Source organism: Crinia signifera, chromosome 4 (genome assembly GCF_055691185.1).
Source record: "Crinia signifera chromosome 4, ASM5569118v1, whole genome shotgun sequence".
NCBI lineage: Eukaryota > Metazoa > Chordata > Amphibia > Anura > Myobatrachidae > Crinia > Crinia signifera.
In genome coordinates, this window is record NC_139220.1 from 52,446,092 (window position 1) to 52,464,139 (window position 18,048).

General features: G+C 44.7%; 1 protein-coding gene across 2 annotated transcripts in view; it reads right to left on the minus strand.

The window, feature by feature from the left end:
* LOC146074052 (RUN and FYVE domain-containing protein 1-like) overlaps positions 1–17,833 on the minus strand; it is a 37,880-nt gene extending 20,047 nt beyond the window's left edge. The window contains exons 1-9 of one of the 2 annotated variants that reach the window (XM_083181760.1): positions 17,679–17,833; positions 16,021–16,185; positions 12,671–12,788; positions 11,371–11,472; positions 9,110–9,233; positions 6,135–6,199; positions 3,752–3,817; positions 2,079–2,148; positions 970–1,071 (exon numbers count right to left, since the gene is read on the minus strand). In XM_083181760.1, coding sequence (XP_083037886.1) covers positions 970–1,071; positions 2,079–2,148; positions 3,752–3,817; positions 6,135–6,199; positions 9,110–9,233; positions 11,371–11,472; positions 12,671–12,788; positions 16,021–16,177 — 804 coding nt within the window. In that variant the 5' untranslated portion in view covers positions 16,178–16,185; positions 17,679–17,833. Of the gene's footprint in view, positions 1–969; positions 1,072–2,078; positions 2,149–3,751; positions 3,818–6,134; positions 6,200–9,109; positions 9,234–11,370; positions 11,473–12,670; positions 12,789–16,020; positions 16,186–17,308; positions 17,456–17,678 lie in introns of those variants that run through there. The other variant, XM_083181761.1, reaches the window with a different exon arrangement.
* Positions 17,834–18,048: the final 215 nt, after the last annotated feature.

Below are 18,048 nucleotides of genomic sequence, written 5' to 3' on the forward strand. Positions count from 1 at the left end.
CCTAACGGAACTGATATAAGGGAGTCCCTGCTTGTTACGCCAAAAGTGGATATTTCTATGCACTTTTCATTCATATGGCAGATCATTCATATGCATTCAAATAGCAGAATATCAGTTATACGGCAGATCATTCATATGGCAGAACATCATTTATATGGGAGATCATTTGTATGCATTCATATGGCAGAACATCACTGAACGGATCAAGTGCTGCTATTATTACAAGTACCTCATAAACCATGAGCACTTTAAAATACATGTTTATGTGGCAAAAAAAAAAAAAAAACCTCTGCACCTGGCTTATTAAAGTGAAAAGAACGGACAGTGAAAAAGTCTAAACAACATTTTAACTGGCTTAAAAAAAAAAGTATATATATATATATATATATATATATATATATATCAAAACTAAGTATAATGCACCAAATAATGATCTCCATGTTATCTCTTCACCAAGTTTAATACCTCTGCCCCAATAATACAAATGGTCTTGTGAAAAAGTATAAACAACTGAGACTCCTATGTTTCTATTTAGGATTTTCGTCATCATAGTACAAGAGGGTTTAACCCAGTAAAGGTTACACAAAAGTTTGTGTCATTTCTGACATACAGTATAGAGCCAAATGTAATGGGATGTGAGAATCAGAAAGTGAGAGATTTAAGGAGAGTTCTCCTATTTTTTTTAAAAGCGGCAATCACGGAAAAGCCAGGTTGATTTTGCCATGTAATTGATTGCGGCTTTAAAAAAATTGGAAAGCTCTCACAAAATCTCTCCTTTTCTGATGATCACACCCTATTACATTTGGCCCATAGTGTCTCTTCCTACAAAAAAGATCACATATCTTTTGCTGTGAGCCTATTATGCCAATCCCTCTCCCTGTACCCTACCCAAGAATTATCCTTCATCTCTGAATAAACTGACCTTCAAAACAGATCAATGTAAAACATGGTCCAACCGTGGCCTCTTACCTCAACACTTCTTTCACTTTTCTTCTGCAGAAGTATGCTCTCTTGTAACAACTGGTTATGCTCATCCTGTAGTGATACTATACGATCCTTTGCTGCAACAAGCTGTTATTAAATGAGAGAAAGGTCAGAGAAATAAAAGGAGAACCAAATACCTATAATAAGAATGCTCTTGAATAGTGGATATTTCATTTAAAGTATATATTGTAAAAAAATGAGCAATCTCCTAGACACATGCAGCAGCGGAGATTTAAGTGGAGTAATTTAATTTGACAAATTTTATTTTTATTTGTTCTAAACAGCACCAGGGTCTGACCCTTGTAGTCCATTCAGTCATTTGTAGATTGTAAAAAATAAACTTCAAATTAAGTTTTTAAATTGGAACCCTTTCAGTAATTGGATAGCACATGCGCAGAAGATGCAGGTTGGAAGTCACGTCTGTGGACAACAGTCGCCAGGGGTCATAGTGCCTGCGTCCGGTAAGCAGAGAGTGCAAAGGGTGCCTCAAACACTGGAGCAAAGGGGCAAGGTTTGTAGGAGTGACCAGTCAATGGTCGCAACAGTCCACACTACAATGGTACAGGCCAGAGATTGCTTTCTACAGTGCCTGCTTGCAAATATACCCTAGACCAGGGGTCCTCAAACTATTTTGCTCTGGGACCCCATCAGACAATAAAAATAATTCAAGCACCCCAGCAAGTCACTACAGAAGGTTATCACATCACATGTTTATTCAGCAGATAGCATGTACTTGGCAGCATTGTGGAGGCACAAAACGACGGGATGAGCCTGAAGTAACAGACAATTCAACAGATTTTTCAAACTCCTTGAATCCCAGACTGAGATTAGAAAAGTCATCAGCTTGATGGTCAGCAACATGGAGTCGCAACCCCATGCTCAGATGGTCAGGACCCACTTTGGGGTCAGGACCCATAGTTTGAGAACCACTGCCCTAGACTGACTGCATTTCATCCAATGCCGAATCAGGCCCCTAAACCTCTAACAAATAAACTTATAACTAGCTTTAAGCAGAAGTTAAACTTTTGGAAATGGAAGGACCACCGAACATACTCATAACCTGAAAGCAGGTAGGAGAGGAACAGTTGGCAAACCTCGTCATTTAGCTTTGCATTAGTCTTCTCCAGATAATCAATTTTTGATTGAAGGTCTCCAACTGTGCAGCTAAAATATAGACAAGCACCTCATTATATTATACATATATTCTAGATGGGGAGGAGAGCATGGTATTACTAAGCCCCGCGTACCACAATGCTGTGATTTTTGGGTCTATCGGGAGGGGGTGGGCCCAAAATGAAGCAGCTCTAAAGGAATTGCCTCATACGTCCCACAACCTCTCCCTATTAACCCACGAATCACAGCAATTGCTGCACTGGTCCAGGGTTCCATAACAATGTGCCCAGTTCCTCTCATCTCTCTGGGGAGGTTTCTGGGTACCCCCCCCCCCCCCCCCTGCATGTGCTTCTGAACTATGTTACAATGCATTTATTGTTTTTGAATGCAGGGTAAACACTGACTGTAGCCCACATATGATGGACGGCTTTATTGTTACACAGCAATTTTGATTTGAGTTTGGACATGACCCTCCCAAATCTCTATAAATCTGACACACCTGGTGTAGGACCCTGTGGGGGTCAGAATAACTGTCCCATAGCCACTGCATCTGGCCAGCAGGGTCTTGGAACGTTGCCCTACGCCGCACTGCTGCAGTGCTGCTCAGAGTGTTCAAAAGTTGTCAGAGAGCTCTGCTCCTGCCCAGACATCCAGTGCAACATGGTTCTGCCAGGGTGCACAGATACTACCCTTTTTGCTTTGCGCCCAACTCCCTTAACGATCTCCAATTGTATTTATGCTACTAATATTATCATCAATAGACTTGTCAATACATTCCATATACAAGCATTGTTTTATCTTCGGAATGAGAGGACTTTACATTCTGAGCGCCTCACTCAACAAAAGGTTGCTATTAATTTCAGCAGAACTGGCTGCACTGCTACAGTCATTCATTCCACAGCAGAAAACGCAGCTGGGTCAGATTAGACACTAGTATTGCTGTTATCATATGTTATATCATCAGCTTGTGGTGTTCCAACATGAGCACCATAATAATCTGATCTATACAGATGTTATCAGCTGATGTAAGTGGGCCATACATCACACCTTATTACATAAGATATCCAGGCAGTCAGGATGCCGGCAGTAAGAACACCGACCCCGGCATCCCGATAAGGAGGATTCAGACAGTGTTCTGTACATACCCTATCCTTCTCCCTGTACCCACTAACCATCCCTTGCAGCAGCACTAATAAAATTAGACAGGTAGGGGGCGCTGCCATTACTATTGTGCCTAGGGGCACCCGCACCCCAAATCACCCCTGCTTTTAAGCATAACCAGAGTAAGGTCATTTACACTGAACTCTTACCAGTCCAATCCTGGTCACTCAACAAAGGATATTTTTTTAAAAGGACCCTTTCACACTGCGCCATGACCCGGGTAGACCCCGTAATAACCAAGGTTACTGCAGCAGTAGAAAAGGGGTAAAAGCATCATCCTCCTCTTGCAGGTTTAAATGTGATGTGCACTGGGCCAGGAACCCAATAGTATTGCTCATGCTTCCAGTCTGTACAAAACAGGCTGATGCCCCCTCTAGTGGTTACAACTAAAATGAGCAAATACGCAACCTCACTGTAGATGAATGAGATGTGATTAATAATGAGCAAACATACAACAATGCCTTATTCCTATTGATGTATTAATGACGCATACCTTAGGTGTCTGTTAAGTTCTTCTACATAGTGTTTCTGATCAAGAACAGTGGCAATTTCATCAGCTCTGTGACAAATACAAACAAACAGTAATTCCGTGTACTGCTCACACACGAGACACATATACAATAGGAAAGGTTAAATAACAATAAAACAGGTAATTATTACACGAACTCAGTGGGGGACATTTACTAAGATGTGAATGTTGCTATGGCAACCAATCAGATCCTGTCTACTATCTTCTAGAGCAGGGGTGTCAAACACAAGGCCCGCGGGCCAAATCCGGCCCGCCAGACCTCTTCATGTGGCCCGCGCAGCCGCCGCCAGCCTTCACCTTTTATTCTCGATTTTTTTTTTTTAAACAAGAAAAGCCACCTCTTAAGCGCATGCGCGGCAGCCTACAAGCCAGAGAACGTCTGCCCTCTAGCGCAGTGCCGCCGGTCGTCAACCCCTCCTCCGCTCCCACCTGCTGTATAGGAGCCAGAGAGAGGAAAGAGCAGGTCCGTCGTGGTGAATGGTGCTGCTGCTGCTGTGCGCTCCAGGTCACTTACTGCTGAGTGTGCACTGCACAGTGACCGGGAGCACGCTGCCCCCCACTCCTGGATAGATAGTGCTACTCACAGGAGGGAGGGGGAAATGCGCCTGTGTGAGAGCGCAGCTGTGTCCTTGGTGGTGGAGCAGCTCAGACTGGAGTGGACGCATCAGAGTGGGTAAGTGTCAAACTCTCTGCCTATGTGTGTGTGTGTGCACTAGCACATTGCAGCCCATTATTAATTGCTGTGTCCCATGATAATAAGCAGGACATATGCCCTAAGACTGAGTGCTGCCCCCCTATGCAGGCAGCGTGTGCCCTAATGCACTGCAGTTCACAGCAATAGCAGGAGGGAAATGCTACTGCTGAGCAGTGTTCCCTCTAAGCTGTGCGCGTGCACACAACTCGACAAGTGTGCGCACAGACATTACAACAGAGCGCACAAAGCAGCAGTGGTCCCTTTTTGCAGTTCTGGACTCAATTAATGTGTGTTTCACCCATTAACTACATTGTGTGCTGTGTTTTGAATGTTTAATTGTTTAATATAATTTTGAAGTAAAGTTAACACAAATGCTGAACGTCATTTTCCAGTTATATATAAGTGATGCACAAAAATTTAAATTTCCTTCCAAAGTTGCACAGCCAAAATCTTTAGCCGCACACAGCCTTCGTAAAATTAGAGGGAACATTGCTGCTGAGGATAAAATAATTGAATGCAGTGACAATAATTTATGATAAAGAGTGGACACATAGTCCTACAGATACAACCGGCCCTTTGAGGGTGACCAAACTGCTGATGCGGCCCCCGATGAATTTGAGTTTGACACCCCTGTTCTAGAGGGTGCTAAATAAATATAAAGTAGATTCTGATTGGTTGCCCAGAGCAACATCACATGTGAAGTAGAATACACATCTTAGTAATTTTCCCCCAGTGTCTCTTAAAAGAGAATTCCATAAGCCAAAACAAATAAATGTAACTCCTCTCCTGCCAAACCAGCTTGTCCAAGCATCATCCCAACCACTCCTGCCCATGGGGCATCCAGAGCTTAGTACTCTAGTTTAATATACTGAGGTAAGATGAATTAAACAAAAAAAGAGGAGAGCTATAGAGCAGCCGATGCCCAGAACGGTCAGTTTCTAGCTATCATTTATGCAAAACAGTAAATAAATTACAGTAGCTGATTGGGCAACTTCCCCCTAATGTAAGTACTATTGTTTCCCACCTCAAGTGCTCACGGACCCGTAAAGGTGCATACACACAGTCCTACACAACCCACATGCACTGGCCATCGGGTGCAACACACACACACGGTGCAATAAAATGAGTGATAGTGATTTTTGTCTTAGGACAATATCCTATTACCATCGATCAGTCTTGCTCCGGGATATCCTAAAAGCTCCAATCGGGGGTTTGCTTCACCTGCCTCATGCAGACACAGCATAATCCCAGAATCAGAAAACACGTAGGTTTCACCGAACCTATGGTTTTTCTGCCAAAACGGCTCTTTTAAATCAGTTGATCCAATAGGATAGCCGATAGAAAAAAACTGTACAAACTGATGTTTTAACCCCATAATATGATCATTATAATTTCTCATTTATGGCATTAGGAAAGCAACAATACAAAACAATACATACTATACATTTGCACACTTTTTATTTATTTATTTTGAACACTGGTATCCTATTCCAACAGATACATCTCTGCAAAGCATTCATTTGTATTATTGAGATAAACAATGGATGGCCCATATTTTGTTTCACCTAAAGCTTCAGATGAAAGCTGTAACTCTTACTAAAAGCTGCACTTCATATATTACACATTACAATAAAACTGAATTGGAATACATACTTTTTGTCACTGTCATCATTCAGCTGGGCATCCTTAAGACAGAAAGAAAAGTCAATGATTCCAACCTAAATCAAAAACACATAAAAATGTGTTAGTAAACCTTTGTGGGTTTATATCAGAACACAGGAACTTGGTCTTAAGGCGCTGTACTGAACAGTGGCCACTCTGGTATGTGTATCTGCAGCCACTAAGGAGGGAGGTATGCCAGTCTCCACTAATAGCCAAAAGGAAAAGGAAAAAACCAAGGTAGCGCACATACATACGAATTAGACTAGGGAGGCCAATCCCGGGATCGGAGGGATCCCAGGATTTTGGCCTAAAATAGGCGGGATTTGAATCCCGGGATTGGATCTCTTAATCCCGGGATTCTGACAATGCATTTTTTTATTATTTTTTTTAAAGCCGGGCAGCGCTGAGCACTTTACATAGCTCAGATGTGCTGCCCGGCTGCTATTAGTGACCCCCCAGTGGTATGGCTGAGTGTGCACAGAGAGTAACGCAGCGTGACGTGAGGTCAAGTGTCACGCTGCGCTGCGCAGCCCAGCCGCCGGGATGCCTATTCTTACTGTGTCGCTGTGCACAGAGAGCAGCGCAGCGTGACGTCAAGTGTCACGCTGCGCAGCCCAGCCGCCGGGATGCTGTGTGTCTGCTGTATTCAGTGTTGCTATGCCCCCCGTTGCTGTGCCGCTCCCAGACACCCGACGCAGCCTGCTGTGAAGAGCAGAGATGGTCATGCTGCCTGTCACCAACGATGTGTAAGTGACAGTGCAGGGCAGGGGGATGGGGAGGATTGGGGGGGTATTAGTTGGGATCTGTTGCATTTTTTTTTTATTAGGGAGTCCAATCCCGGGATCCCGGGATTGAGCATTTTTCAATCCCGGGATTGAAAAAATGCCCCGGGATTGGCATCCGTAAATTAGACACACATTTTATAGTTCCGCTACTGTGGAGAAGAGTCTTTTTATATAGATATGTACCATTTACTGGTTTAAATCTACTATATGCCATCTGCTTTTGTGGTTATATTTTGAAATAGGGTTTGACCTTGAATCCACTCTTAGCAAGATCCCAACTGTCAGATCTACTGTATCATGGCTCCTTTAGAAACATAGACCGCCCCCCCCCCCCCTCCATTTCTGCTAGATGGCAGGCACGGTCTGTAATTTGATTAGATCTGAATTGCTGCTATTCTTCCATGTCCAATGCTGAATTACTCCGTGTACCATGTGATTTAATAGAAAGTGCACCCATTCAGTTTTATTCTGCCTTACTGTCATTTTTTTATGTATGTCGTTATGCGGATCTGCAAGCCCTGTGATTTGTCCATTATTTGTATCAGTGCACTTTTTAGTCCCAGTTTTCCTGCATGTGAAACAAGTAGTACAATATGTGGAAAGCAGTCAGCAGTCAGGATGTCGGCATTCACTATGCCGACGGAAGCATTCTGACTGCTTGCAAGACAACAGCGCCGGGAACTATAACAGGATCAGGATACTGATGCCAGAATACGAACAGCTGGCATCACGATGGGAGAGTATGTGGGGCAGGTTAGGGGCAGGCCAGGAAAGGGGGGGTTAAGCTTAGGCATGGGTGTGAGTATTTAGGGATAGGCTACTGGGGGGAGGGGGGGGGGGAGGCTGAAGCTGCGGGTTGGGGCACAGGGGTTAGGTTCAGGCAGCGGGGTTTAGGTAGGTTATAAAATAAAAGGTTGGGGGGGGGGGGGGGGGGAGTAAGTATTCTTGCCCGACTCCTGTTGGGATTCCCTCCTTTAGGAATACCTACGATTGTATTCTGACCACCAGCATCCCCCCCACCGTTCATCCATGTGTCCCCAATATGTAATGCAGTCAATAATAAATGGTGGTCACTGGATTTTACTACAAATAAAACCATTTGTGAGGCAACTTGCTTTGTTTGTATCACCCTATAATCAGGATTTTAAAACGGGAGGCAGGAAAGAGAGAGAGTGAGAAATAGGACGTGACCTATAAATAATTGGGACCAGCTAATTTACTCTGTAGACAAAATGTACGAATGGCATATTACAGTACTCAATAGTTACACCCAACTGTGAATATAAATAGTGCTTGTACACTTGCTCAGGAGAGTTCTGCAGTGTATATATATTGATCAACCAATAAACTTGGAAGAGCAGCCTTAGAACCGTGGTTTCAAACCTGCGGTACTAGTAACAAACCAGTAACTGCCAAACCAGTTGAGGGTACCTTAGAATAATATTGGGAATGGCGGAAGAAGAATTCTCCCATTGCCATGGAGATGAACCATGTTGCGTTGCTTCCGGTTCCATCTGCAGCATCATCAGAGCCTCCTTGTGCTTTTGCCCAACCAGCAATCCACTGGGAGCTACCCGCACTACCCTCAGACATCAACAATCATCTGTCTCCCCACTGGCATGGGTGGAGTAAACAGCGGCATTAATCCTACAGTCATTAGCAGGAACCCTGGAGACAGTACACAGCCAGTGTCCAGACACAGAGGGACCCAATTCCTGACTCTACTCCTCTGCTAAGCCTTTTTATAAGGACATGCACAAGCAGGGCTATTTTTGTGCAGGCTCCAGCAGGAACTGAGGCCCTTATTCTAGTTCACTGTTTCTGACAAAATATTTCTTAGATGGACAAAACCATGTGCACTGCAGGTGTGGCAGGTGTAAAACCCCACCCAAATCTAATTATCTCTGCACAAGTAACACCTGCCTCACCCGCAGTGCACATGGTTTTGTCCATCTAAGAAATATTTTGTCAGAAACAGTGAACTAGAATAAGGGCCACAGTTCCTGCTGGAGCCTGCACAAAAATAGCCCTGTGCACAAGGATACGCATACCGCTCACTTCCACTTCACTTGTAAGTACTGAGGATAGTTCAAATTGAGAGGAGGGGGTACTCATAAATGAAACGCCTAATCAAGAGAACAAAGGTTGGGAACCACTACCTTAGAATAATGGTTCGCTTACCTGAGAATCCAAATCTTCTCCTTTAAGGCACAAATTTGCATCAATCATGTTGAGTCCCACAAGAAGACCAACAATCACAGCCCCCTCTTCCTCCATCATTAATGCGTCATGCTCGTAAAAGTCACTGGTTTCAAACAAGAAATAAAACAGTATGTTAAAAACAAAATGATAAGTTGCAATCAACTAAATTTGTAGAGGGAAAATAGATTCCATATGTATCAGACTAGATGACTCAAAATGTGTCAGGTTTTAAAAATAGCAGACTGGTGGCCAGATGCACTAAGCTTCAAAAGTGATAAAATAGAGAGTGATAAACTGCCAGCCAATCAGCTCCTACCTGCCATGTATCAGGCTGTGTTTGAAAAATTTCAGGCAGGAGCTAATTGGCTGGCTGCTTATCACTCTCCATTTTATCACTTTTGAAGCTTAGTGCATCTGGCCCATGATATTAAAGGCGGGCGCTATTTCCAACAGGGGAATCAGCGCCTACCACTTATTCAATGCTGATGTTTTTAACAGCATTGAAGGCGGATTTCGACAAAACAGACAATACTGTTTTTTTCGGAAAACGCCCGTAGATTGTCGAATTTGTGGCCATTTCATGACAATCCACGGCCGTTTTCACTGACACACCCACTTTTCACCACTAGACCTGTAACAAAAAATGTAAATATCAAAACTAATTATAGAAAGTATGTCCTCTATAAAACATCATAATAAGTAATCCTTGGCATGGTTAAAGCTATTATGTCATTTTATAATATTCCTGCAGTGTATGACAATGAAACTATGCCTGCAATAGGACTCACACAGGAGGACATACTCAGACAGGGAACCTGCGCCTGCCATGGGGGTCACAGAGGAGGACATACTCAGATGGGGAGCCTGCACCTGCCATAGGGCTCACACAGGAGGACATACTCAGATGGGGAGCCTGCACCTGCCATAGGGCTCACACAGGAGGACATACTCAGATGGGGAGCCTGCGTCTGCCACAGGGCTCACACAGGAGGACATACTCAGATGGGGAACCTGCACCTGCCATAGGGCTCACACAGGAGGACATACTAAGATGGGGAACCTGCGCCTGCCATAGGGCTCACACAGGAGGACATACTCAGATGGGGAGCCTGAGCCTGCGCCTGCCATAGGGCTCACAGAGGAGGACATACTCAGATGGGGAGCCTGCGCCTGCCATAGGGCTCACACAGGAGGACATACTCAGATGGGGAACCTGCGCCTGCCATAGGGCTCACACAGGAGGACATACTCAGATGGGGAACCTGAGCCTGCGCCTGCCATAGGGCTCACAGAGGAGGACATACTCAGATGGGGAACCTGCGCCTGCCATAGGGCTCACACAGGAGGACATACTCAGATGGGGAACCTGCACCTGCCATAGGGCTCACACAGGAGGACATACTCAGATGGGGAACCTGCACCTGCCATAGGGCTCACACAGGAGGACATACTCAGATGGGGAGCCTGCGCCTGCCATAGGGCTCACACAGGAGGACATACTAAGATGGGGAACCTGCGCCTGCCATAGGGCTCACAGAGGAGGACATACTCAGATGGGGAACCTGCGCCTGCCATAGGGCTCACAGAGTAGGACTTAAGCAGCCCATACACGCTGCGATGCCGTGCTGTCCGATGTGTGCTTTGAGGTGCGCGCTCCCGCGCACCTCATCGCACAGTACAAAAAGTATGTGCTTGCACATACTTTTTGTACTTAGTTTTCATCACATTGCATTGCATGCACAACGCATGCACAGGCAATGCAATGCAATGTGATGCGTGCTAGTTGAGCACTGAACGCACGCCCGTATCGGGACATGTATGGGTGGCTATACTCAGACGGGGAACCTGCGCCTGCCATAGGGCTCACACAGGAGGACAGAATAATATTGCTAAGGGTAACAACTCCCCTTCTCCTCAGAAGGTTTGATAAATATTCCCTTTGGAGGAGAAAAGAAGAAGCGCTGTGAGGACTGCAGAAATCAGGAAGTAGTGGGGGAGAACAGGAAACAATATATTCATTATATTACTGCTGTAACTCAATGAGAACCTGGGGAAAGCAATGCCGTATAGATCATTTAACATTCCATGTACATTTATACATTTTTAAGGGACCATATAATCCTAAAACATGTTAAATGTTAGACTTATAACTCCCATATCTGAAATGCTTGGAAATGCTGACAAGCAGTATATGCAAAGTGAGTGTGAACTTCCGAATCCCAGGTCTGCTTGTACAATACCTTAGCAGAGCCTTGTGGTCTATAAGGAGTTGCAAGTAATCCGCTAACTTCTTTTGCATCAATGAGAGGTGCAGCCACGCTCTCCCTCGCCCAACAGATGTCCTTTATGGGAAAAAAAGGGAGATTTATTTGGAAAAAGAAATTACAAAATTCCTCCAATTGTAATAGTTAATATGCAACATACTTTTTTTTTTTTCTAAGATGGGAGTTCGGGGGGGGGGGGGGGGTGGCCTGGAGTAGCTCGGAATAGGCAGCAATTGTCGGCTCTCCCACATCCATCCTGCTTGAAATCCTGATTTTAGGAGGAGTTATCTGTTATATCAGTGCTGTGACGATAGCCTGCCGCCCCTTATGAGCTACCTTAATGGATTCCTGATTTGCTGCAGGTATACTTACCACCCGATGATTGCTTGGGCCTAGCCCTGTGGCGTGGTGTTCCTGCATCCGGCGGCTGTCTCCCTGTGCGGAGCTAGCGCTGTCCTTTCGCCCCACTGGTCTGTATGCTGCAGCTTCTCCTTAGTGGCCTCTCCTGGAGGCTGGCTCTGCTGTGTGGAGGTCTGGTGCCCAGCGTTTGACCGATCATTCTGACGTTACTTCTGGTGCGATGTCCGGGTCCCGCGGCAATTTTGAAATCCTCTGCACTGTGGTTGTGTGGTGAGCTCTGGCAGCGTGCTATCCGTTGCCATCTTGTTGCTTTCTGCATTGCGGCTGGTGATTCTTGATCTCATCTGACCTTTAGACAGCGGTGCATTTCTTCTTATTGGCCATGGGAAGTTCTCTACAGCAAATCCTCTGTGCCATTGCGGCTTCAACTCGGAGGCTTCTCCAAGCGTTTGATTATACGCCGGGGGATATTACTCCTTCATATTGTACATATAGACAGAGCTGTGGTAGTGAGGTGCAGGAATGCAATACATTATCTGACTACCAAGCTCTTACAACATCTATGTCTGACTATGTTATGGATCCCGTTTTCTCTCTGTCTGTGCCTGGAACTGACTCCTTGAGCTGCCTTACTACTGGATGTAGTACTACAACATTTTGTAAAACTACATATCCCAGCATGACAGCCCCTCAGAGTGTGCAGTCCAATAACCCCTCCCCCATTCACATGTGCCAAGTCAGGTTCCCCCTGGACTATAGACTCGGCACTGCAGCACTGTGGTCCCTTTACCTCGCAGCTAGATTACATCAGGTATGTTCGCCATATGGTTTGTACAAACCAATCTTTTACAAGGATAGCAATGTCAGCTAAATATTAGGTACATTTTACTGTGATATACTGATTTATTTCACTTACTTAATTTCAGGAAGGTTCTTTATATTTGCAAAGATATCAGAAGATTCAGGGCAAAGTTTTTCCACCAGTTCCAGAGGGCCAAAGAAAGATTTATTTTGTCCAATGAAGCTTTTCTTAACTGTAAAAGAATAACAAATGTATGTTACATGTGTGAGAAATGATCATATAAGTGCTAACCTAGGCAACCCCATCACTCAGAAAATACCTGTTCCCGACTCTGAACAATGAAACAAATAATATCTGGGTGATGACACCGATTAGTGCAGGAAAAGATAGTCTTTGAGCAAGAATTAATTCATCTTCAGGGGCAGCGGAGACTCACATACTGTAATACCCCTTTCACACCTTGTTGGGAACAACCCGCGACTAGCACTGGTGTGAAAGGTTCCCGGGCCAAAAATTTTCCCAGGATTTCAACCCTGCTATTTAGCAGGGTTGTTCCCACGACCAGCACGGGTTACTGGCTGGTGTTAAAGCTACTGATCCGTGCATCACGGTCCAGTCAAAGCATCTCTAAAAGGTAACCGCTAAGGAGAGGAAAATGCAGCTAATTCCTGTTACCTAACTGCACCTGGGTACTCCGTGGAAGAGGTATCTATCAGATTATAAGCACAACTGGGGTGCAGGAACCAGAGGGTCACAAATCTAATATATAAAAGCAAAAATGTTTCTGTCTTTCTATACAAATCCACAGTCTACAAGGGAAGATAATGACATTTTACACACATGTGTATTAAAACACGACTGAGGCAACTAAAAATCAAAATTAATTACCGTTAATTTCTTATTAATTAAAAAACTAAAATTTTTGCTGTACACTCATATGTATGCTCCATCATAACTCCGGAATGACTGCAGCAATTTAAACCAAACATTGTACACATATGACTTCCTATCTGGGAACAAACACTGTGGGGGTAAGACACCCCTAGGGCTGAGGCAGCAGCACAGAGTATTTAAGCAGACAGCATAACTCTGGAATGACTGGAGCAATTTATACCAAACTTGGTACACATATCAGTTACAATCTGTGAACAAACACTGTGGGGTAACATATCCCTAGCAGCCCTAGGGGTGGGGCAGCAGCACAGAGTATATCAGGACATGAATGATATGTCAGTGATGAAAGGGCTGCATGTCACAGGGACAGTGACATGATGTGAGTAGAGGAATTGAGATAGCACAAACCCACACACTGAGTTATATAGTAGCAGTAGCAGGGTCCCCCAGCAGCACAGAGTATATCAGGAGATGCATAATGTGCTCCACTCCAACGTCAATTAACGAACAACTAATGTTATTTATACTGTGTGTTTAATATTTAAATTGATTTCTTTTTTAAAGATCGAATTTTTATTAGATTTTCAAGAGCATGTCAAATAGACAGCTACGGGGGGGGGGGGGGGGGACAACACTTTACAACTTGCAGTAATAAGCAATATATATACATGGTACAGACATGTGGTTATAATGATACAGAGGTCATCGGTAACTTTCCACTTTCAACAATAATTGACTCTAGAAGGGATGTGTAAATTGAATATGTGCTGATAGTTCTTTTTTTTTTTTTGGGGGGGGTGTATGTTTAGGCCTTTGCTAGTGTATAAGCGAGCCAGGCTGACCATTTAATTGTAGAGGGCGTAGAGGGCTTAACATAGGTGGAGCCCTCTGTCTCGAATCGGAAGTGGTTATAGACCGCTTCTTCGATAGTTAGGATCGTAGGAACCAAGGGGGTTCGCCAGTGACAGGCCAGAAACAGCTTGGCCGATATCAGAATATGGCCGAGTACATATTGAGTATCCTTAGGGACAAAGTCTGGGAATAGGTGGAATATAGCTATTTTCGGATGTTGGGATATGAGGACACCCGAGATGTCTGAGAGTAAATTAAATATCCTAATCCACATTCCCTTCAGCTTAGGAGATGACCAAAATATATGGAATAGTGTTCCCACTCCTCCACATTGTCTCCAGCATGTGTTGGAGGTAGATGGCCAGATTGAGTGGAGGAGGGCCGGGTCAGGTATTGCCTGTGAACCAGTTTAAAGAATTGCTCTATATGAGATTGGCATTTGGAGATGTGGAAGCAGTTGTGGAAGATGGTTTTATTTAAATTGATTTTTGTAAACAAACATTCTTAAAATCCTGGGCAGCGCCAATTAGTATAATCTAAACGAAGGAAAGATACCACACAGCAGGGTCATAAATCCTGGTGAGTGCCCTCTGTCATACAATATCCACATTGTCCAAATCAGACTTTTTAAGTGTTTCTTCACTTCCCACAGCTCGTGGTAATTGTGTTCCATGAGCCTGATTCAGAGATATAAACAAACTCGATTGTTGGCGCATAGTCTGATGGTTACTGATCGGCTCAGGTGCAGATCAGTTAGTGTGATGACAGTCATAGTGGCCCCTAAGCCACATCTTAGAAAGGGGAGAAGGCAGCGACTTGAACACAATGCGAGCATGTCTTCTGATGCAAATATCCTGGCCTCTGCAATGTGATAACACCTGAAGTTTACTCAGATGGGCGATGTTCACTTGGATGATCTGGGTCTTCTACATCTTAGGTAGATGTAGATCTTCAGATGGATCAAAGAAGCCAACAAGAGGTGTCTTTTACAAAAGATGCCGTCCTGGGAGCATACGTACTGGAGAGAGATTGAGGAGTAGATGTATGAAGCAGTGGTAAGGGGAGAGACGTGAGACAGAGGATAAGTGGCCCACAGCAACCAACCAGCTGCTCTGTACCATTTTATATTATGCAAATTATAGATGTTACGTCAGTGCGGATTGGTTGCCATGGGCAACTTCTCCACTGGCTCACTTATCCTCCCTTATCACTGCTTCATACATCTACCCCAAAGTACCAATCAAGTAGCTGATTGTCTGGTACTTTAGCACGGTCAACTTTATATTTCTCCAAGACTTAGTACAAAGATTTACTTATATATTGGCCGTTGTTATAAGGTCTGTGCACGGGCAGGAGCAGTGCTGCACATGTGCAGATTGGGGGTTGTGATGTCACTAGAAGTGTCCCAAATGCTGCGTCATGACAATTGGCTGCCATTTAAGGGTAGAGTCAGGAAGGGTCTTATAAAAACAAAGGAGTATGGGCCCCGTTTTCTCTGCAGAAGCTTCACTGGCCTATGCACTGTGATGTCACCGGACATCTAGAGTGACCTGGCAGTTACCCAGATGTCCAATGTTTACACAGTTTCTGCGTCTTTGGTTTGTGTTACTCCAATTTAACAACCAGGGTGAGACTCAGAGCTGAATACAAATTGTGTCATTATGTTTTTGCCTCTCTGAGGTGAACATCAAACTGGAAATAAGCCCCATATAGTTTACCTTTTAATCCATGTTTCAGACAATGCTCCATCACGAAAAAAAATTGCTGCAGCGGTGGGTAATCGGTATCCACACTTCTGCCCAAATTAAGAGCTGACTGGATCAATACTTTTATGCTGACCTTCATCATATTCATTAAGTTGGCACGCTCCTCCATCTTGCTGCCTTTACAGAACACACAGAATAAAATGTGGACGTTACAGTTGATCAACACCAACAAATGTATAACTTGGTTAATGTAGAATAACAAACACAATAGCATAGCAAGTCTTTTCTGCTCTCCTTCCTCTTACATAATAATAGTGATCAGTCTAGCACCCTGCACTGTTCAAAACACATGCAGTTCCTCTTCCCTGCCTGGGGTGTCACTTTAAGCTGTGCTGCTTCTAGAGCAGGTCTGGTCTGCATATCCCCCATCCTGGCCTCAATAAACTCTTACGTAGCGTAACCCGCACCACCCTGGGTCCACGCCACCATCTATTACCTTTGGTAAAGTTGTGGTGAGCGAAGTAAGCTACTGAGCCCGAATCGTGGCAAGCCCGCGAGGGGGCGATGATGCTGTTCTGAAAGCGGCTAACATAACTGGTGTAGGCTGTGGCCGCAAAGATGAGGAAGTACCGAAGAAGCTGAGTGTGGAGCTGGTTAATCCTGCAGCACACTTGGGAATTAGCACTCACTCACTATAGTTCATCTGCTGCAACTGGTGTGTCCTGGACCGTCTCTGTGCAAGGGCAGTGTGTGGATGACTGTGTTCCTGTCTCTCTGAGGAGCTGCCGATGTGCTTCTAGTATCCTCCCTTCATCCTGTGTATTCATAATACTACTTACCCCCTGCTGTCATCAGAACCACTACTTATACGTGTACCCCTGCACAGCTGTCATGTGTCTTTACTACCATCACCACAAACTGTCATGTGCCCTTACTACCATCACATTAAAACTGTCTTGAGTCCCTTATACCACCAGCGCAAACTGTCACATGCCCCTACCACTACCACCCCAAACCTGCATGTTCCCCTGTTACTAAACCCCAGCTGTCAGAATGAACAGAAGAAATATATAAGAAATAGAGGGCGCACAAACGAGATGGAAGTATAAATGTATGGAAATATTGGTGGCACTCCTGTATATTTTATTTGGATTGCAATGTTGAAAGTCTGGCAACAAAACACAACAAGATGTTGCACACAATCTGCAAAGTGATACACATTACAATAAATAGAAATACATCTACACAGCTCAACTGTGATATTTTGTGATAGTAAAAACAGTAAATATAAATATGTTACTTGTTTGTAGTTTTAGAGTTTAAAAGGAGCTTCCACTGCCTATAAACCAGCCATGCAGACACAGGCAGTCGCTGCGGTCGCAGGAAATGAGAGACAGACAGGACAGCATCACATGATACAAACAGCTGGTGTCACACATTGTCACTGCACTGCAATCTATGATCTAACGATGCAGGATTGCAGTGTACGACCCCTGTGCACAGTATAAGGTAGTAATGTGTAACCCAGCTCCCAGCTACAGCTGCTAGATGCACAGTCTCCAGTGCGGGGAGCTTCCTGTATCTGCTGCTGCCAACACGCAGAGCGGTGCTGGAGCTGCACTGAGGCCTCAGGGAACTATGCAGCTGGGAGACGGTGCAGTGCTACTGACCTGAGAGGATCCTGAGAGGTTACAGCATAATATCCTTATGGACAGCTGCCCACTGATCCCCAGCCGCAGCCATTACACGGCTCAGTGGGGAAGTAGCACACAGGCTGGAGACACCTCCCATACACATCACTTGTCTATGGGCTCCTGCGAGGGACACAATCCTTCATGTGGTTACAGTGTAGAAAGGAGGAGAGTGTTTGCTTCTGCCTATAACTGCAATGGGTATATGCAGCTATTAGTGTTCAGTGTAGGTCAGGAAGGACCCCCCCTGTGTTATTGCAGGACGGGGCAGAGGGCAGGTTCTATGGCGATCACACTGAGTTATATGCCCCTTTTATTTATTTCCTATAGTTTATGATATATGGGCTGA